The sequence below is a fragment of the Sus scrofa genome, chromosome 2 (genome assembly GCF_054392235.1).
Source record: "Sus scrofa isolate SSC_HxYL_T2T_F1_AM1 chromosome 2, Sscrofa_HxYL_maternal_Yorkshire_Landrace_v2.0, whole genome shotgun sequence".
Classification (NCBI taxonomy): Eukaryota; Metazoa; Chordata; class Mammalia; order Artiodactyla; family Suidae; genus Sus; species Sus scrofa.
In genome coordinates this window covers 160493538-160514494 of record NC_139384.1, presented here as the reverse complement: position 1 = coordinate 160514494, position 20957 = coordinate 160493538, and the positions used below count along the sequence as shown (strand labels likewise).

The window sequence follows — 20957 nt, the reverse complement described above, 5'->3', positions numbered from 1 at the left end:
CCTCTCCTTTGTGAAGTTTCTATGCTGTGAGTGGCAGAGAAAAAGAATAAATAGGTGAAGGAGACAGATAAAGCCCCTTATGTGCGATTACACGTTGTGTAAGTATCCTAAAGCAAACCAGCAGGAGGCTTTGACAGAGACGCACAGCGAGCTGGGGAGTGACACGTGGGGACACTGGGGACAGGTGACGGAAGGTGTCCCGAGCGGCCAGTATTTAGGCTCAGCGCTGAGGGATGCGAAGGGGAGGAAGCAGGAGCAGTGGGTGTGAGGACCAGCACGCATGGAAGCCTTGAGGCAGAAGGAGCTCGGGTGCTCCTGAGAGTGGGAAATGCCACGTGGCCGGGGGGGGGGAAGCGGGAAGGGCGGCAGGAACACGTCGGGGCGCTCGCTCCGCGGCAGACGCCCCTCCCTGCGCCCACCTGGGGGAGGAGGGACGGGCCTGGAGGGGCCTGGTCACGTCTCCCCGCTCGCTCGTCTTCCCTGGCTTCTGCTGCCGGCAGCACCAGGTCAGATCTCAGCGTGGCCTGTCGCATGCTTCACAGCGTAGCTCCAGGGTAACGTCTCAGTTCTATTTCTTTTTTTGTTTTGCCCGTCACCTTAAAATTAATTTTTACTTGCATAAGTCACCCAGAAACATCTTTTCTTGTGAAAATTTAAAATTATTCAGGCAACTGCAAGCTCCTGTTCCCGCATCTTCCCTTCCCCATCTCTACGCCATGTGCTTCCCCGGAGGGCCGCGCTGCGCCGCTTCCCGCGAATCCTTTCAGGCGTCCCTCAAATCGATGCGTTGTGGATCTATCTAGAGAGTGTATAAAAGTGCAGAAAACGTAGAGGAAGTTTTGTGGTTTTAGTAAATAGAACAATTTGTTGAATTGTCCTCATTGCTTGATTGAATAATTCCTGCACAGTCCATTGGCCAGACCGTTGGGAGACTGCACCCAGACCAAGGCCCTGTGCCTGGAGGCTCAGGAGGCGATGGGGTTATAATCTTCCCTCCTGCCTGGAAAGAGGAGGCCTGAAAGGGGTGAGTACTAGAGGTTTATACCACGGAGAGTGATTTTTTAAATGTCCTTTAAAAACTAAACTTTCCTGAAGAAAAATGTGAAGTCATTTTAAAAAGCTAATGAGGAGTTCCCGTCCTGGTGCAGTGGAAACAAATCCGACTAGGAACCATGAGGACGCTGGTTTGATCCCGGCCTTGCTCAGTGGGTTAAGGATCCCGCGTTGCTGTGGCTCTGGCGTAGGCCGGCAGCTTGTAGCTCCAATTGGACCCCTAGCCTGGGAACTTCCATATGCATAAGTTCCATATACTTAACAGCAAAAATAGACAAGGTAGGAGAATGTACTTTCCAACCTGAAAGGTCTGTCATCCTGTGCTCCTGTGGAGTCGTCTGATTTGGTGACAAAGGCTACAGGCATTGTCCTGCAAAGATGTTCAAGCCCCTGCTGCTGCCAGGTGGCCCCACCCTAGTTTGCCAGATGTCCAGCCTGGAAGGATGCTGACCTCCTGTCCCTTCCCCTCTCTGCTCAGAAAACTCAGTCACCTACCCCTCGGCCTGCGGTCCTCCTCCAGTTAGACCCACCGGCCCTCCCTGGAAAGGCCTGGAGACCTTGGCCCCAGGTGATGGCCTCTTGCTAGTCACCAGCATCCTTCCCACCTAAATCACCTGCAGCTCCTGAGCGTGCGGCATGGGAACATGCTTTGAAGGGGATCGTGTGTCGTTTCGGCAGGGTTCTGTTTCGGGAAGTTTTGGAACGTAGCCAGAATGGGGAGCAGCTGCAAGGGGAGGGGAGAGGGTAAAAGTGGAGAAGGGTAGGAGGTGGGGGAGCGAGGGAGAGGTAGGGGGAGGAGGGAGGTGGGGGGGGTTGAATCCCTTCTCTCATTCTCAGTTCCGTTTTTTTTTTTTTTTCTCATTTTTATATTTTAAATGGTCACTTTGGACCAATTTCTGACAGGTAGCACAAACAAGCAGATTTGCAGGAATTAAAGACGTGAAGACCAAAGCATCCGTTGTAGCACCCACATCCCAACACCTGGAATCCCTTAGCGTGACTGACAATAAAGCACCACACTTGATGCTCACGAGCGCCCCTGTAAGGAGACCAGGTCAGGTAGTCAGGTCAGAGCTGTTTTAGAGACGTAGACCAGGAGCTGAGAGGGTTAAGGCACTGGAGTGAGGTGGGTCCCTTAGCAAGGCCATGCTGGGACCCAGGGCGAGGAACAGGGTCTCTGGACGTCCCAGCCTGTACTCGTTAAGCTGATACCACCACTCAGTTGACCTTCTAGTCAGGATCCAAGAAAGATGCTTGTCTGATTTTTTTGTTTGTGAACCTACATTAAAGGAAAGCACCCTTTAACCTTCTTAGAAAGTCCTGTGGTTCTCACACTCAGAGCATTCAGCCGAATTCCTAATTCAAAATACTTTGAGGTTCACTGGCTTCCTCTTTGGGTAAATATGCCGTGGCTGACCACTAAGGCAGTATTAAACAGTGGGAAACAGTAATTAAATTGAGGCTTCTGATCCTCTCCCCCCCCCCCCGATGTGGGGGGGGAGCCCTCCGCTCAGTTATACAGTCGTGATCCCTCTTGGTGAGATTGTACTTTTTGGTGGATTAGCACACATTTATTTGACCATTTATTGATTACGTGCAGTTATTGATGTTCCTGAGTTCTGATAGGCCTCAAGATATTTGGGGTTGTTGGATTGTGAGTGTTGGGATATTTTAAAGGACTTGGAAAATAGCATCCCTTTTCCCTGCCCAAGCTGAGAAGTGAGTGTCAGCTGAGGATGAGGAGGGAGATGTCGGCGTCATTACCGGAGTTCCGGCTGCGGGCACATGGATTGGTGGTGACGCTGGCGCGCTGCCGTGCAGGTTACACCCCCAGTCCAGCACAGTGGGTTGAGGATCCACAGTGGGTTAACGGAGGCCAGAAAAGGAAAAAGAAAAAAAAAAAAAGATGTCAGCATCTGCTTGAAGCTGGGTTGGGGGATGCGCCTAGCTTTGGAGCCGAATGGGCGTGCCGATGCTTGTCCCCAGTGCCTGGCAGGGCAAGCCCACTGGAGGCTTCCCAGCAGGTACAGAACTGGCTCCAAGCTTCCTGGCCTCAAGCAGAGACCAGACAGTGGGCCCCTTTCTGCCGGAGCCCATCCGGAGAGGAGAGAGGATGAGCCCAGAACTTCTAGTCTCTTCTGCACGAGCAGTCAGACCCGCCCCCTTTTCCTCCTGGGAGAAGGGCTGTGGGGGAAAGAAAGACACCAGAAGTCCTTTCTAGACAAAGTCCTTCTACATGGAAATGCGGGTGATGAGGAAGATTTTCCCCTTTTCAGTGAGAAAGGAGCGCAGGAATTTATAACTTGTTCCAGTCAATTCTCTGGGAGTTCTTCACAACTCCTGGACTAGGCAGCCTATGTAGATCACAGAATGTTTGTATCTGGGTAAACTCGTGTCTGGATTGCAAAGGAATCCGTGTTGCAAAGGAAAAGCTGATGGAAGGCTGCTGGCGCTGGGACGGAGTTGCCTCTTCTTTGGTTTCTCGGGCTGGGGCAGCTGGGTTTGCAGGAGCAGCCGCGAGGGTGGGCTTTGGGGTGTTAGATGTTGATACAGAATCAACACCAGTGAAAGGAAGGGGAGGAGGCAGAAGTGGCCCCAGGAAGGAGGCAGAGCAGGGCTGACCTCTGGCTTCAGTGCCACCCCACGATAGGCCCGAGTGCCAGGGCCTTCAAGGCCCTGTGTCCTTGGTCACCGGCCGGGGCACAGGCCCGGTGGCTCTCTGTGGCTGAGGCAGACTGTGGGAGCCCGGGGCTGGGCAGCAGGGCCTGGGCACCTTGGCTGCATCCCTGCCACAGAGGCCCTTCCTCAGAGCCCCGGACCGTGCCTGCTCTCTCATCCTTTGCCTTGCCTACTTTTTTCTTGACATTTTAGTAACGCCCAATTGCTTTACCTCCTGGCAGGCCTAATGCCTCTTGTCATTGTCCAGACTAGCCTTTCTACTCACTCATTCTTGTTTCTCTTGTGTCATCTCCGGGATGTCGTCTCCTCTAGGAAGCTCTCGCCAACCCCCAGGCTGGGCCGAGTGCCGCGCTGGGGTAATGCTAGCATTGTCCTGGCACTTCTCAGTACCAGGGACAGACCTGCCTCCAGGTCTGAGTTGGTCTACAGGATTGCCTTCTGTCCACCTTTGGACCTAGAGCGCCCGGAAAGGTGCTGGTCCAAAGCAGGTGTCCAACTGACACCTGTTTTCTCATCCCCCCATGGGAGCCTCGTCCTCATTCACTGAGCCCTTTTGTGCAGCTGTCACAGGACACCCTCGGCGCAGTGGGCCACCTTCATGATGGTAGCCGCCACCGTGCCCAGAATAGAATCTTGTACATGATCTTTTTTCGGGAAATAATGTTTTGAAAATCAGGTTCTGTCTTCTCTTGCCAAAATGTGAAGGACCTGAGCAAGTCTTGCCAGGTGCCGGGACACGCCAGGCCTTGGAGAGTATTTGAAATAATTTCTCAGGGAAGGAAATCGCTAAGGCAGAGGCCCTTCTTGATTTGCTTTTATCTGTGCCAAGGAGGAATTGGTTATGGCTCTAGAAAGATAAGTGACTCCTAGGTGATTAGATCTCTGAGAAGTTTCAGGGCGACGCGGTCAGGATGGGCGTGGGGTTTGCCCAGGGCGCCCCTGATTGTACAGTCCTCGGGGAAGACACAGAGGAGGGAAGCGGAGGAAGTCTGACTCTGTCCCTCCTTCACCTCCAGTTCTCTGGGGTGGGAACCAGTCACGAGATGATCAGGAAGGGCTGGGAGGCCCCCAGATACCCCGCTTGCCTAGATTGGATGGAAGTCTGAAAACACATGCTCTTTGGTCTGCTGGCTGAGCCACAAATCCTGCACAGAGGCGAGATCTGACGCGCAGAAGCAAGTCAGGGGCTTCCAACCAGCCAAACGGGAAAAGGAAAGGCCCCTTCAATTGTTCGAGGGAGAAGAGGAAGACCAAAGGCAGTGTTATCTTTCATCAGCCTCTCCCGTGGGGGAATGAGTTTTCCAAGAGTACAGCCTCCTCGGAGCAGGGCAGGGAGGAGCTGCCTCTTTCTTCACCAGAAAAAGCCTGATTCTGATCAGATAGCCAGTCAGTGAGAACTGGGACTCCCTGGGGTCCAGTCAGAGCCAGTCACCGGGTTGGCTCTGGTTCTCTCCTCTGTCCTGCGTGTGTGTGTTGAGGGTGGCTGGGGAGGGGTGACAGGGGGCTGTGAGATTTAGGCTGCAGAAGGTCACTGGTTTGTAAGGAGTCCTGGCTTCTGAGCTGTCGGTATGGGACACAGACGGGATTATGAGCCAGCTCCTGTCCCCAAGGGGCCGGAGGCCAGTGGGAGGGATAGACACGCACTCTGATGATGTGGGCAGTAACGCTGCGTCCGGAGGGCTTTCTGGACCGTTGTCCTCATTTATTCCTCCTGCCGGCGGCGCTGAGAGAGTGACTCCTGCCGGCAGCGCTCCCCAGCAGCAGGCTCGGAGAGCCAAGGCGCCTGTTCAGAGTCAGCATGGCAAAGCAGGTGGCCGAGGAGAGAGTCCACCCAGGGCTGTGGGCCGCACACTCTAAGCCGGACGGTCTCAACTGGGGGTGATCGGGGTCCCTGTCCTCCCCACCCCAGGGGACATGGGCAGTGTCTTGGAGGCAGTTTTGGTGGTCACACTGCAGCAGATGGCTCCTGGCGTCTGGTGGGTGGGAGCCCCGATGCTGTCAAGCCCCTGCCGTGCCCAGGTCAGCCCCACCCCCACCCCACACCTCGATGGTGCTGAGGCGGAGAACTGCTGCTTGGCCAGGCCAGCTTTGTCCGTTGCGTTAAGACGAGTCCCCACCTCCCCCGGGGATGCTTAACTCGGTTTCTCAGGGTTTCATTTGACGTCCCTTTCCTTCGCAGTGTATTATTTTTACTGTTTGTGATTGCATTTGTAATCTGTCTTCCTTGCTCTAAGCTGCTTGAGGGCAAAGACTTTTTCCTTCACTCCTCTGTCTCCAGCACCTGGCACAGGGCCTGGGACATAGTAGGTGCTCAGTGAATATTTGTCGAATGAGCAAGTGAGCAAATAAAGAGAGAAAATAAACCCTCTGTGCCAGGTCACAAGAACCAGCTGCCTAACATACTACTGAACCCTAGGTCTGTCCCAACAAGGCCCCGAACCCTAGGTCTGTCCCAACAAGGCCCTGAACCCTAGGTCTGTCCCAACAAGGCCCTGAACCCTAGGTCTGTCTGAATCCGCACCACGTGCTCCCAGCTCCATGCACAAGACGAAGACAATTGAGTGACATGGGACAGGATTGTCCTCTAGGAGCTCTGAGTCCCACGGAGGAGAGAGGAAAAGTCAGTGGGTGTCAGGGTCTGATGCCACGTTCACACTGGGAGAGAAGTGAGGGCTGCCGGGAGATGAGGAGAAGCTCAGGGCTCAGCCAAGGGCCTGGCACTTGCAGACCAAGAGCGCCCTGAAAGGAGGATTTCCCAGATATTAAAAGAACAGCTTAAAATGACCAGAATCAATCTTTCTCCCCTCTCAGAAAGGATGGTCAACCCATTTATTTTTTATTTTCTCCCCGTCCTCAGGGACTCTTGTTGCCAAAAATAATAGCTGGTGGCACCACAGATGCATGTTCCAGGTCTAGAAGCACCCGAAAGTCAAGTTCCAGGCTGGCTCCCCGTGGCGAATGCGCCCTTGGCAGCAGCTGTCTCCTGCCCCCAGCTTGTGTCTCCTCTGCAGCCTGCCAGCCTGCCAGCCAGGCCTTTCGGGAGCCAGTGTGGGAGCAAACTGCCGTGACTCATGGCTGGGGAAGCTGTTGGGGTGAGGGGAGGCGAGGGCGCACAAGGGCAAGGGCAGTGAGATGGGGAGGCAGAGAAAGTGGGCAGTGGGTGGGAAGGGAGAGCCAGGTTGGAACAGGACAGGGAACCCGGGTGGCGGGGGAGCGTTGCCAGTGAAGCAATGACAGCACGTCCTTGGAGTGTTGACAGTGGCCTCAAACTGTGGGAAGTCCTTCCAGTGTGTGATCACCTTTGATCCTGAAAGCATCGCTCTGGGGCAGGTTCCTTTTATGGATCAAAACGACCCCCAAAACCCCACAAGTCACAGAGTCCATAAGCAGTTTACGGACACACAGGTCGGTGGTGGTGGACTCGGCCGGGGAAGAGGGAGGAAAGAGCGGGGCAGATGGGGGGTGGGGGGCAGAGGGGTCTGGAGGTGTTGTGTGTAGCAGACAGCAGAGTCCTGTACTCAGGCTCCCAGTCCTTTTTTTTTTTTTTTTTTTTTTTTCTTTTTTGGCTACATCCATGCAAATGGAAGTTCCTAGGCCAGGGATTGAATCCGAGTCACAGCTGTGACCTATACTGCAGCAAGGCTGGGTCCTTTAACTCACTGAGCTGAGCTGGGGATCAAACTGGAGCCTCCACAGAGACCAGCCAGATCATTAACTCATGCACCGCAGTGGGAACTCCCTGGCGTGGAATCCTAATGAAGGGCTGTCTTCAGCCAGCCTGCTCACCTCGTATCCTAGGGTCAGCCCGAGAAGGCTCCTGGCTTGCGTGGGCTTCCCCCGCAGAGTCTATTGGAGCGTCCTTGGTGACAGGTAAGGTAAAGGCAAGGCCATCGTTAGACACTGAGTCTTCCTTTGTAACACACAGAAAAAACAGGAGTCACAAAGACTATCCAATGTTGTGATGCTTGGGGGCAAGGAAAACAAGGAAAGGAAGTTATATTAAAATACAAATAGCTTTCTCCGGAGTTCCCATCATGGTGCAGTGGTTAACAATTCTGACTAGGAACCATGAGGCTGCAGGTTTGATCCGTGGTGTCACTCAGTGGGTTAAGGACCCGGCATTGCTGTGAGCTGTGGCGTAGGTCACAGACGCGGCTCGGATCCCGTGTTGCTGTGGCTGTGGCGCAGGCCGGTGGCTACAGCTCCGATTAGACCCCTAGCCTGGGAACCTCCATATGCCATGGGAAGCGGCCCTAGAAAAGGCAAAAAGACAAAAAAAAAAACAAAACACAAAAAACAAATAGCTTCTATATGCTTTAGCACGTGTGGGTCCCTTTCACACATGCTACTGTGTGGGGTCCTCTTGTTTTGTGGTAAGTGTTAGGCTCCCCATTTTATCAGAGAGGAGATAGGTTCAGAGAGAGGCTCTTTCTTCAGTTAGTCAGAATCTGGGATCCAAATCTGGGTCTTTTCCGAATCTGTGGCTCCTCCCTAAACACAACCTCCTGGACCCTGTACTGAAAGTCATGTCATGTTCAGTGTCCCTTAAAGGCAATTCTTTTTCTTCAAACTAACTTCCCAGAATGAAAAGTTCTGTGAAATAAGGAAAGTTTTGTCCAGAAGGTGGAGAATTGACAGAACACTCTAAACCAGCTATAATGGAAAAAAAAAATCATTATAAACAAAAGTTCTGTGAAATAAGACCCTGTCCAGTTTCTTATGAAGAGAAGATTGATGCTAGGATCTCTTTAAAATCATACTGCTTATGCTAAATGTCCTTTTGATAATTGCTTATGAAAAAGCTTATTTAAAATACAAAAAAAATTCTCCAAAAAGTAGTATGTGTCCTCCTCCTCCTAGGAAGAAATTAGTGAGAAGCAAACAGCAGTGTTCTTGGAAATCCCTTGGATAAATACTTTTGTACACGCTGTTCCCTTTGGCCTGCCTCACCTGGGGCTACACCTGTTCCTCTCTTGAGTCGGCTCTGCTGAAGTTCTGTCCTGCTCTCTGCAGCCTGGTTGCCCTTCGGTCCCTGCACTCCCCTCCCGCTCCCTCAGCTCCCGAGGACCTTTCTTTCCGTGTGACTCCTTCGCCCTTCCTGTCCACACTCCTTAGAAAGCAAACCCACAGGGCTGGGACCTGGTTTTTCTTCACTGTCACTGTGTCCCCTGCATGCTGCCCGGGTTATAGTAGTTGCACAATAAATATTTGTTGGATGAATGAATGCATGGGTCATCAGCCACTGAACACAGCCTGGCTGGCATTGTTAGTGCAAGTTCTCTTTCTTTACTTGTCTCTTCTATTTATATTCTTAATACCAGCCCTGGCACACAGAATGGGAGCTTTGTAAATGTTTGTCAGATGAATCAAGGAGTGAAAGAAGTATTGAGGAGTTCCCGTCGTGGCGCAGTGGTTAACGAATCCGACTAGGAACCATGAGGTCGCGGGTTCGATCCCTGGCCTTGCTCAGTGGGTTAACGATCCGGCGTTGCCGTGAGCTGTGGTGTAGGTTGCAGACGCGGCTCGGATCCCGCGTTGCTGTGGCTCTGGCGTAGGCCGGTGGCTACAGCTCCGATTCAACCCCTAGCCTGGGAACCTCCATATGCCGCGGGAGCGGCCCAAGAAATAGCAACAACAACAACAACAACAACAACAACAACAAAAAGAAGTATTGAAATACTGTTTTATAAAACATGCTTTCAATAGACACAGGATTTATCCGTCTTGTGAAATAACATCCCATCTCCTCCTGTGTCCTGAAGAGAGGGGAGCGTGGAGAGCTGAGTGATGGGCACATTTCTACATCTCTATACATGGGTGCATTTTTATGGTGCCTCTGCATGATTGCAGAGTCCTAATGCTTTTGTTTGACAGAGACCTTAACGGTTAAGCGGCAGGAGTGATCATAGTGACACTTAACAGTTACTGGACACTCCAGGCCAGGCTCTGGGCCAAGGGTTTTGTTTATATTAGCTCATTAAATTCTTACGACCAACTCTGTGAAGTGGGACCTCGTTCTTATTCTCATTCAGCAGCTGAGGAATCTGAGGCACAAAGAGCTCTACAGGCAGGACCCTCCGAAGCCTTATGGGGCGTGTGCGCTTCGAGGCTGTTCTGAGGGTGAGGGGACGGTGCAAGACCAGATCAGGGAAGCGCCGGCCCTCCCCTTCCTGGATCCAGAGCTCTTATTCTGGTAAGTGTTTTATATGGTGGACTTCTGCAACATATTTCTTAGAGGAGCAGGGTTTTATCTAGCTAGAAAAAGGTCTGTAAGCAAGCAAATGAAAACGAGATGTTTTAGTTTTGCAGATAGGATACCAAGGTTTCAGGGACATTAGATCCCCTGGCAGTTACCATCAGTGGCAAAGCCAGGTCTAAAAATCTCGATTCCAAATAGTCCAGGAATCTCTTTCCTGTGCTATGTTGCTCTGGTGCCCAGGTGTTTCTAGAATGGCCCTTGAATTTGGTATAACTCACTCACCACAACTTCTCTGTTTCCAGATGTATATTCTGAGCAATACGAGTAAAATAGGGTCAGTTACATGGTAAGTTTAGAAATATTTGTCTCGCGGAGTCACTGGAGGAAAACAGGAAAGACGAGGCCAAGCTCGTCAAGGCAGGAAGTGGAAAGAGGACTCGGGGCACCTGTGTGTGTGTGTGTGTGTGTGTGTGTGTAGGTCTGTGTGCGTGGGGGGTGCTGCATATGCCAACATAGGCAAGCTTCTGACCCTGGAATAAAGATGACAATAGCAGTGACAGTAACAGTAGCATTATTTCCTTTTACATTTAAAAAAATTAATTTTTTATTATAGTGGATTTGCAGTGTTGTGCCAATTTCTGCTGTATAGCAATAACATTATTTCTTGAATGTCTAATATGTGACAACTTTCAAAAAGCTAAATGCTTTATCTGCATCCTCAAATTTAAATGGTGAGGTCAGTCAGCCCTCCCCATTTCCTTGAAGGGGAGACAAAAGCTTATAGGGCTGGTAATTGGCAGCAAGAAACTCAACCAAAGTCTGTCTGACATTAAAATGTGCACTCTGATCCCATCAGCTACACTTGGACTTCAGAGCCCCCAGAGTCACAGGGACTCAGGCATTTTGGTACCAGTGGCAGCTCTTGAGATTGGATCTGCCTCAGAGGCAGGGCCCCTGACTTCCACGCCGAGACACCATGAAAAGCTTGAATTAGATCTACCTCTCCAGCAAGTTGAGTCAGTCCAGGATGATTCAGCCGCCTGCAACTTGGCTGTCTGAGGTTCTTTGACCTGGGAACCAAGCCTTCCATTCCCCACGTAAAGATAAAATATCACGATTCTTGTAGCTGTGTTTTAGTCAGTGAGCAAGTTGGAAACAGTGGCCAAAAGCAATCCCAGCATGTGTACAGCCTTTTAAGATTTTCAAAGTATTTCCCCTCTGTGTTTTGTCAAGGTAATTAGAGCAGCCCCTCTTTGACAGATCAGATCAGAGGGAAGTGTTACGTACATCTCAGAAGGGCTCGACTGGGAACTCAGTACCTCATCTTTTTAGGCCATTTCCTCTTTGCCGGGCACTGGAACGATGAAGGTCCTAGGAGGGGTTAGAAGCTTGAAGGGTGGGGAGAAGTTCTGCTGAGGGACCCACTGTGGGAAAGGAAAAAAAAATCAGCAACAATAAGTGACTCTTCAGAGGGTGCAGCGCTGGCCAGCCTGCTTCTCTTCAGCCGGGTGGGGGCCCAGAGGAGCTGTGCCCGGAGGTATTTTTGTCTCGTTGCTTCAGCTCAGGCAGCTCCACTTGGAATGATTTATGATGAGTTCTTGGGTTTGTTTTGTAAACACAGCTCATACGGCAGGAGGGAGTGACATTCCCAGGGTCTTCCTTTATGAGCACTGAAATTATTTTGCTTTGGGCTGATGCTCTCAGGTTGTTGAACCTAGTACATTCGGATGGGAAAAGGCAGCGCAGGTCACCCAGCCTCTGTCTCATTTTGCAGCTGGTGAAGCCGAGGCCTGGAGACGGCGAGGGAGTTGCCTGAGGCGCACAGCTTTGGCCAGGGCCTGGGCTGGAACACCCCTGCGTGCTCAGCTGTCTCTTCCATCATCACGATAGCTCTGGGGGCTGAGGGGAACAGTGAGCCCGCAAGATGCAGTCTGCTCCTTCGTGGAGCTCGGGCTTTATCGGGGGAGCGTGGCCAAACAGATCATCAAAAGCCACTTTGAGATATCACTCCCCACCGGTCAGAGTGGCTGTTATCAGAAAGTCAAGAAATACGGAGTTCCCGGCTTCCCACTTACGCCGTGGAAATGAATCCAACTAGGAACCATGAGGGCTTCGCTCAGTGGGTTAAGGATCCGGTGTTGCTGTGAGCTGCGGTGTAGGTTGCAGACGTGGCTTGGACCCCGAGTGGCTGTGGCTGTGGCCGTGGCCGTGGCCGTGGCCAGCAGCTGAAGCTATGATTCGACCCCTAGCCTGGGAACTTCGTATATGCCATGGGTGGGGTCCTAAAAAGCAACAACAACAACAACAACAACAAAACAGGTCAAGAAATAACAAATACTGGTGAGGATGTGGAGAAAAGGGGACCGTGTGCACTGTTGGCAGAAAAATAGAAATTGGTGCAACCACTATGGAAACCAGTTTGGAGCTTCCTCAAAAAAACAAAAATAGAACTATCATACAAAGGAGCAGTTTTACTTTTGCAAATTATCTGAGGGAAAAAAAACACTAGCTCGAACAGATATATGCACCCAGTGTTCATTGAAGCATTATTTATAACAAAAAAGATATGGAAGCAACCTAAGTGTCCATTGATAGATAAATGGATAAAGATGTGGTACAAACATACAGTGGAATATTAGTCACAGAGAAGGAAATCCTTTTTTTTTGGTATTACAATAGCTTTTTTTATTAGTACACATTTAAGTAAAAATTGTACCTCAGTTTTCTCTGCATTACTCTTTCATGTTTGATTCTTCTCTCTATTATCTCTTATTGTGAATGATAAAAATTAGAAAGCTTAATATTCTTCAACATCGAAGTTCTGTTTCTCTTTTTAATTTATTTTTAAAACCTTTTTAATGTAATGATTTTTATTTTTTTCCACTGTAGCTGGTTTACAGTGTTCTATCAATTTTCTACTGTACAGCATGGTGACCCAGTTACACATACATGTATACATTCTTTTTTCTCACATTATCAGGCTCCATCATAAGTGATTAGACATAGTACCCAGTGCTGCACAGCAGGATCTCGTTGCTTATCCATTCCAAAGGCAATAGTTCGCATCTATTAACCCCAAGCTCCCCATCCACCCCACTCCCTCTCCCTCCCTCTTTGCAACCACAAGTCACTTCTCCAAGTCCATGATTTTCTTTCTGTGGAAAGGCTCATTTGTGCCATATATTAGATTCCAGATATAAGTGATATAATATGGTATTTGTCTTTCTCTTCCTGACTTACTTCACTCAGTATGAGAGTCTCTAGTTCCATCCATGTTGCTGCAAATGTCATTATTTTGTTCTTTTTTTATGGCTGAGTAGTATTCCATTGTGTATATATACCACATCTTCCTAATCCAATCATCTGCTGATGGACATTTGGGTTGTTTCCATGTCTTGGCTATTGTGAATAGAGCTGCAGTGAACATGCAGGTGCATGTGTCTTTTTCAAGGAGAGTTTTGTCCAGCTATACGCCCAAAAGTGGGGTTGCTGGGTCATATGGTAGTTCTATGCATGGTTTTCTAAGGTATCTCCATACTGTTCTACACAGTGGTTGTACCAGCCTACATTCCCACCAACAGTGCAGGAGGGTTCCCTTTTCTCCACAGCCCCTCCAGCATTTGTTATTTGTGGACTTACTAATGGTGGCCATTCTGACTGGCGTGAGGTGGTATCTCATGGTAGTTTTGATTTGCATTTCTCTAGTAGTCAGTGATGTTGAGCATTTTTTTCATGTGCTTGTTGGCCATCTGTATATCTTCCTTGGAGAAATGTCTATTCAGGTCTTTTGTCCATTTTTCAACTTTTTTGCTGTTGTGTTGTATAAGTTGTATATTTTAGAGATTAGCCCTTGTCTGTTGCATCGTTTGAAACTATTTTCTCCCATTCTGTAAGTTGTCTTTTTGTTTTCTTTTTGGTTTCCTTTGCTGTGCAAAAGCTTGTCGGTTTGATTAGGTCCCATTGGTTTATTTTTGCTTTTATTTCTGTTGCTTTGGGAGACTGACTTGAGAAAACATTTGTAAGGTTGATGTCAGAGAATGTTTTGCCTACGTTCTCTTCCAGGAGTTTGATGGTGTCTTGTCGTATAATGTCTTTCAGCCATTTTGAGTTTATTTTTGTGCCTGGTGTGAGGGTGTGTTCTAGTTTCATTGATTTGCATGAAGCTGTCCAGGTTTCCCAGCAATACTTGCTAAAAAGACTGATTGACCATAGGTGTATGGGTTTATTTCTGGGTTCTCTATTCTGTTTCATTGGTCTATATGTCTGTTTTGGTACCAGTAACACACTGTCTTGATGACTGTGTCTTTCTAATAGTGCCTGAAGTCTGGGAGAATTATGCCTCCTGCTTGGTTTTTGTTCCTCAGAATTGCTTTGGTCTTTTGTGGTTCTATATAAATTTTTGGATTGTTTGCTCTAGTTCTGTGAAAAATGTCCTGGGTAATTTGATAGGGATTGCGTTGAATCTGTAGATTGCTTTGGGTAGTATGGCCATTTTTACAATATTAATTTTTCCAACCCAGGAGCATGGAATATCTTTCCATTTCTTTACGTCTTCTTAAATTTCCTTGATAAATTTATAGTTCTCAGCATATAAGTCTCTCACATCTTTGGTCAGGTGTATTCCCAGGTATCTGATTTTTTGGGGTACAATTTTAAAAGGTTTTTTTTTGTATTCCTTTTCTAATATTTCATTGTTAGTATACAGAAATGCGACTGATTTCTGAATGTTAATCTTATATTGTGCCACCTTGCTGAATTTGTTGGTCAGTTCAAGTGGTTTTTAGGTTGAGTCCTTAGGGTTTTCTATATATAGTATCATGCCATTTGCAGACAGTGACCGTTTTACCTTTTCTCTTCCTATTTGGATGCCTTTTATTTCTTGTTTGTCTCATTGCTGTGACCAGGACTTCCAGCACTATGTTGAATAGCAGTGGCGAGAGTGGGCATCCTTGTCGTGTTCCAGATTTTAGTGGGAAGGCTCTCAGCTTTTCTCCATTGAGTATTATATTGGCTGTGGGTTTGTCATAAATGGCTTTGATTATGTTGAGGTATGTTTCCTCTATACCCACTTTGGTAAGAGTTTTTATCATGAAGTGATGTTGGACTTTGTCAGTTGCTTTTTCTGCATCGATTGAGATGATCAGGAAATCCTTTTGTTTATGACAACATGGAAGGATCTAGAGCGTTTGATGCTAAGTGAAATAAATTATACGATAAGTACCGTATTATTTCACTTATATGTGGAATTTACAAAACAAAACAAATGAAATGTAGGGGGATGGGTGAAATAGGTGAAGGGGCTTAACAGGTAGAAACTTCTAGTTATAGAGTAAGTCAGTCACAGGGATAGAGTGCACAGCATACGGGTAGAGGCAATTCCGATGTGACAGGTGGCGACTAGGTACATTGTGGTGATCACGTCATAGTGTGTAAAGATACTGAATCACTCTATTGTCTACCTAGAACTAACATTGTATTTTAAGTCAATTATACTGCAATAAAAACCAGTTAAAGGCATTCCGAGGGAGTAGGGTGCTTCAAAGGCTTATAACATGGGGGCATACCCTGGCCTAGGGTTCAGTGACGGCTGCCTCGAGGGCATAAGGTTTAGACGAAGGAGAAAGGTTGATCCAGGAGCAGCAGGAAAGAGCTCCGTCTGGGCAGAGGGCCCAGCACACACCAAAGACAGGCAGAAGCGTGACTTTGGGGCTCTGAGAACTGGCCAGTGCAGGAGCCAGGGGCCACAAGGCAAGGTTGGGGGTGGAGCAGGGGCTCTGGCAGGCCTCAGGGGAACTTCGTTTGTATTTTAAACACAGTGGAGAGCCAGGAGGGTTTCAAGCAGAAGAACCAGAAAGTGATGAGGTTTGGTTTGCTTTTTAAGTCAGATCCCTCCAGCTGCACCGAGGAGAATGGGCTGGGAGCACTGGTCTCTTGCCGTAGAGACTGGCTTCTTCCCTCTGCAGGGTGTCCCCCTTGCCAGTCACATATGCACGGCTGGGGTAGAGGATTCCAGCTGTAGTTTCTTTGGGGGCAGGTGTTGAGCACAAAGCTGGGCATAGGACACATGCCCTGTAAAAGCCCCGTGGCTGGAACTGGGGCAGAAGCCAGACAATGGTGTTTATGCTGGTGCTCGGGGGACACCGTGGAAGCTGGCAGGGCCTGGAGAAAGTGCATGGAGTGGAGGAGGTGATGCCCAGGGGCCCCAGTCCAGCCTGGTAGGTTTCGGTGGCTGGCCTGGCCTGAGTCTCTTGACTTGCATGAGGACAAAGCTGTGCTTGCCACCTGCAGGGAGAGGAAGAGAGGCATGTCTGGTAGCGCCTGTGAGTTCGGGGAGCTCCGGAGCTCCCCCAGCAGTCTCCGCATGCCACGTCGTCGGGACACCAGAGTCCGGAATTCCACTGACGAAGCGCTTCCCCTTACAGTTCAGAAAGATCTTTTACGTGTTTGTTTTTTTTTTTACTTACACATATTATTTTTCCTGTCTTCTCTCTCTCATTCTGACTGCTTCGCTGCCTGTCTCTATTTTTTTCCCTGAGGAGGCAGTTTGATGCGGTTAAAAGCAATGTGCTTTAGAGAGAGGCGAGTCTGGGTTCGAATCATGACGTTTCCATTTGCTTGGTGAGCCGCTTCGGGCATATTTCCTATTTCTCTTGGATTCTCAGTTTCCTCATTGCTAAAATGGGTTTATTAATAGTGTAATCATATTAGTTGTAAGGTGTGTAAGTTGGGGAAGGAGTTGTAAGGTTGGCATCACATAAGAACTTGACACGTAGCTGGTGCGTAGGGAGCTGCTTTTGCTGTTCATTTGTTCAGCACTGATCAGGGAGCCACTGTGGTCAGACCCTGGGCTAGATGCTGGGGTCATCATGCTCGGTCCCCAGATGCCCCTGTCAAGTCCTGGGCGGGGCCAGGGTCCCCACACCCCAAGCGCAGCGTGTGGGGAGAATGGCTGCCCCTGCAGGACCCAGAAAATGGCTCCACATTCTAGAAGTGGATCCAGGTGCTAAGGGAGGCTGTCAAGGACCTAGGCGCTCCTCTTTGCCATACTTTCCTCTTGCAGTTTCTTTGTTCAGTTCCATTCAAATAAAAAAGAACACTGTGCCTACTGCCATGTGACAGGTCCTGGGCCAGGTCCTACAAAGGACAGCAAGGTGACTAAGTTGTGGGCCCGGTCCATCTGATAAGGCCACAGGGCGGTGACCGAAGGGGTCCCAGGACAAGACCTGCCCAGAAGGAGTGTCTGCAAGGGCCAGTCTCTTTAGTTGGTGGTAGAAGACTCAGTGAGCCTTCTAATTTCTGAAGCCCGTCATAGGAAGGGGACCGTGTGTTATTTTTGGAGGCAGAGCCGGGTAGAAATCACCGTAAGGCATGTTTTAGCTCATTCAAAGGAACGGAGCTCTCTGATACCTTCAGGTGTCCAGCAGTAGAACAGGCTGTCGGTAAGCAGAGCAGACTCCATCTCTGGGAATGCTCAGGCAAAGCTGGAGAAACACCCCCCGCATGTTATAAAGAGAATGCTTGATTTGGGCGGGAGCTTTGACGGGGTGACCTCGAGGTTTCCTCGTAGCTCAGCGACGCGGGGACTCTGAGTTTCCATTGTGCAGCTCGCGCCACCTTCCCCTGGGCGCCGGCCAGCTTCCTCCCGCAGGAGCTCACCCCGCTGCGGCTTACCTCACTCCTTCCTGAACCCAGCTTCGCAGCCTTGCCGGGGCACCTCACCAGCCCGGGCCCAGCGTGTCAGGCCACTAGGGCATGCGGGACGTAGGGTCTAGTCTGTTCTGGCTGCACAGCTTTGTTCGTTATTCAGTCATCCCTGTTTAGAAGTCTCTCCCCTTTAGGTGTGTGAGTTTTCTTTCCTAGAAGTATATTTCACATACATGTTGTAGAAAAAAGTATACCAGCGTCTGTCATTATATTTTTTGACTTAATTTTTATTGAGGTATAGTTGATCTATAATGTTGTTTGTTCCTATACTTTTAAGCTTGGTGTTTCGGAAAAGCAACATCACAGTAGCTCTACAGTCAAGTTGCTGGATTCGAATCCTAGCTCCATTACTTAATAATGGTGTTGTCTTGGCCAAGCCTTTTAGTCTGTCTAAGAGATTAATATCTTAATATCTGTAAAACAAGGTAATGATGATACCGAGCTCACGGGGATGCTGCTAAGACTGGATAGGTAATAACATGCAGAGACCTTCCAGCGCCGCTGGTACATTGTTTCCATTAAACGTTACTGGTAAATCAGTAGTCACTCTGTAATTATTTTGTTCATCACCCTTCGGTTACATTTTATTTTTATTTATTTATTTTTTTTGTCTTTTCTAGGGCCGCACCCACAGCATATGGAGGTTCCCAGGCTAGGGGTCGAATTGGAGCTGTTGCCACAGCCACAGCCACGTGCGATCTGAGCCGCATCTGCGACCTACACCACAGCTCACAGCAATGCCAGATCCTTAACCCACTGAGCAAGGCCAGGGATCGAACCTGCAACCTCATGGTTCCTAGTTGGATTCATTAACCATTGAGCCACAACAGGAACTCCTTTCAGTTACTTTTTATGTATTGATTTTAGAATGATGTCTTGCACATTTTAGAAATCCAAATAATATTGGCTTTGAAAAAGTTACCAAATTCAACCCATCTTCTTCTTGCTAGGGGAACTGAGTCTCAGAGGAGTGAGCCCCTTGCTCAGGTAGAGGCGGAGCCGGGAAGCAGGTGCAGGCGTCTTTGCTCTTGCCAGATGCCCTTTCACACATCACCGTTCTCAATGAGGATTGACTAAGTAATGACTCTTTTTTTGGTGGCTTGCTTTAAAAAAATAACCAGTCATAAGCATATCATTAAATAAATATTGAAGTCCTTCCAGTGAAATTTGTTGTTTAAAGACTCGGAAACAGGGAGTTCCCGCTGTGGCTCGGGAAGTTGTGAACTCGACTAGTATCCATGATGCTGCAGGTTTGATCCCTGGCCTCGCTCTGTGGGTTAAGGATCCAGTGTTGCTGTGAGCTGGGGTGTAGGTCGCAGACACGGCTCCCATCCTGTGTTGCTGTGGCTGTGGTGTAGGCTGGCCTCTGCAGCTCTGATTCAACCCCTAGCCTGGGAACCTCCATATGCCATGGGTGTGGCCCTAAAAAGATTAAAAGAGAAAAAAAAAAGAGTTGGAAACAGGAAAATGGAGTTGATATACTCTTTTCTCTGTGTTTCAGAGGGCTTTGGGCATTGGCTCTCCAGGATCCAGCAGCCCTGTGCACTCCCCCCGCCTCCCCGCCCATGCCTCTCGAGCAGCAAGGGTCAGCTGCCTGAGACAACCGCGCATGGATGCCTCTTCTCAGCAGTCCTCCTAGTTTACTTTTTGGAATACCAGTTCCAGGGCCAGTGCTCTCAGCCTGTGTGGTTTAAATCATTTACAGATGCCGTCCAGCTTTTGTCAGTGCGTGTACACCTCATTGCTTCAGCTGCACATCCCACCGTTGCAGGGCCACCTCCTGGGGAGGGTTCTGCGCTAAGTGGGAGGCGTGAGTCCTACACCGTGGGGTCCGCTGGCTGTGAAGTGGGGCTGTGAAGTCACGGGAGCTCCAGGGGGGGCTTTATTGGCATCAGTGACAACTTGGTTTTGGGGGGTTTATAAGAAAGCACAATCAGTGCAGAGCCAAGTTCAAGTCAGTCTTCAGTGCAGGACTGTGGGGCACTGAGTGAACCATGCAGTTGTGACTGTCTCACGGAGGGACCTTGTCAAACACTAGCCTTACCCTGCATGTTCTCAGTATTGCTGATTTTAAATAAGCTGTCCCAAATTCCAGAATTTGAACGTGTATTGTGGACAAAAGGCTCTGAGAGCCGTTGTCCTGGGCATGATAGGGAACAAAGTGTTCCCTGGTGCCGTAATTCAGCGCAGTCCTGGGCCGGACACAACTCAGCCTGACTCCTCCCTGCAGGACTCCTCGCTGCCTTTAGCGCCACTCCCCCGGGGCGCGTGTGGAATGCAGCAGTCATTCATCTCTTTTGGTCATAGGGCCCTGTTTTTCTTTCCAGACACATACGTGAAGCCCGGCGTTGGAAGAAAACACATTGGCAGATGCTGTTCCAGAAGGATTTCACCTTCTCTCTGTTTGTAGGAGTGAAGTCTGGAGGCTGTCATACAAAGGGTTCATTGCAAGATCGGCCCTTGGTGGTCCCTGACGCGCCACGCAGCCTGGAGACGTACCTCCCCTTGGGGTGGTTTTTGAACCCCTCTGAGAAGGTTTGAAGGGCGACTCACTCTCCCTGGGGAGACGATGGGGCCACTTGTTCCTGCGAACAGGAAAGGTAGTAACTCGTGCACTTCCCCTTTGGGTTGGGGCGTCTTTTGGGCACCTGGCCTCCTTAGCTAGATGTTCTTGTACATGCCTCTTGCTGCTTCCAAGATGTAGCTGCCAGGCGGCCCCTGCACGGGTCCCACTGCGTGTTGGACCTGATTGCTGTCGTCTCGAGGTACTCTGCGGAAAGCCTTCATGTCTTGGCTGCAGGCTGGAGCTAGTCCTCTGGCCAGTAAGTCATTAGCCTGATCAAGTTAATGCCTTGGAAGGTCTTGCCCTTTTTTTGGAGTCACTTTTTCTCATCGCTAAGTGTAATGAGTACTCAGAGACATTCCCTGAATCTCCTCCGAGCCAGATGTCATGCTCTGGCGATGCCACAGTGAGTAAAGTAGGTGTTTTGGATAGAGGCTTCACAATAAATTAAAGTCCCGCGTGCGGTCTGCGTCTTACGCTGCAGACAGAGATCCCGTCTGTCTGGACGATCTTTAAAGCCCCCTCCAGCTCTGGTTTTCTCAGATTCCACGCCCCCAAAGGCTCGTCTTCCTCTTGCCCTTGCCCCCGGGCCTTCTGATCCTCCCGGTGACGGAGAAGGTGAGGACGGCTGGCGTGGCTGCTAGACGACCGCCAGCGCATCGCCTCTCGCCTAAACTTCACCCGACACAGGCATCCGTTCCACCCAGGCCAGCAGGGCCCTCCTGCCCCTCGCCCCCAAGGAGGGGTTCATGCTCGTGC

The 20957-nt window shown here is 49.6% G+C and overlaps 1 protein-coding gene and 1 long non-coding RNA gene across 2 annotated transcripts in view; both read left to right on the top strand.

Annotated features, from left to right (window-relative positions):
- The window catches only part of LOC106509601 (uncharacterized), a 92889-nt gene that overhangs the window by 54521 nt on the left and 17411 nt on the right, over positions 1–20957 (top strand). Inside the window, exon 5 of the mRNA XM_085015024.1 lies at positions 20046–20235. Coding sequence (XP_084871150.1) covers positions 20046–20109 — 64 coding nt within the window. The 3' untranslated portion in view covers positions 20110–20235. The remainder of the gene's footprint in view (positions 1–20045; positions 20236–20957) is intronic.
- Positions 9739–18174, top strand: LOC146405827 (uncharacterized). Its single transcript, XR_014839061.1, has 2 exons — positions 9739–9925; positions 11706–18174. It is a non-coding gene; the product is annotated as an uncharacterized LOC146405827 (long non-coding RNA).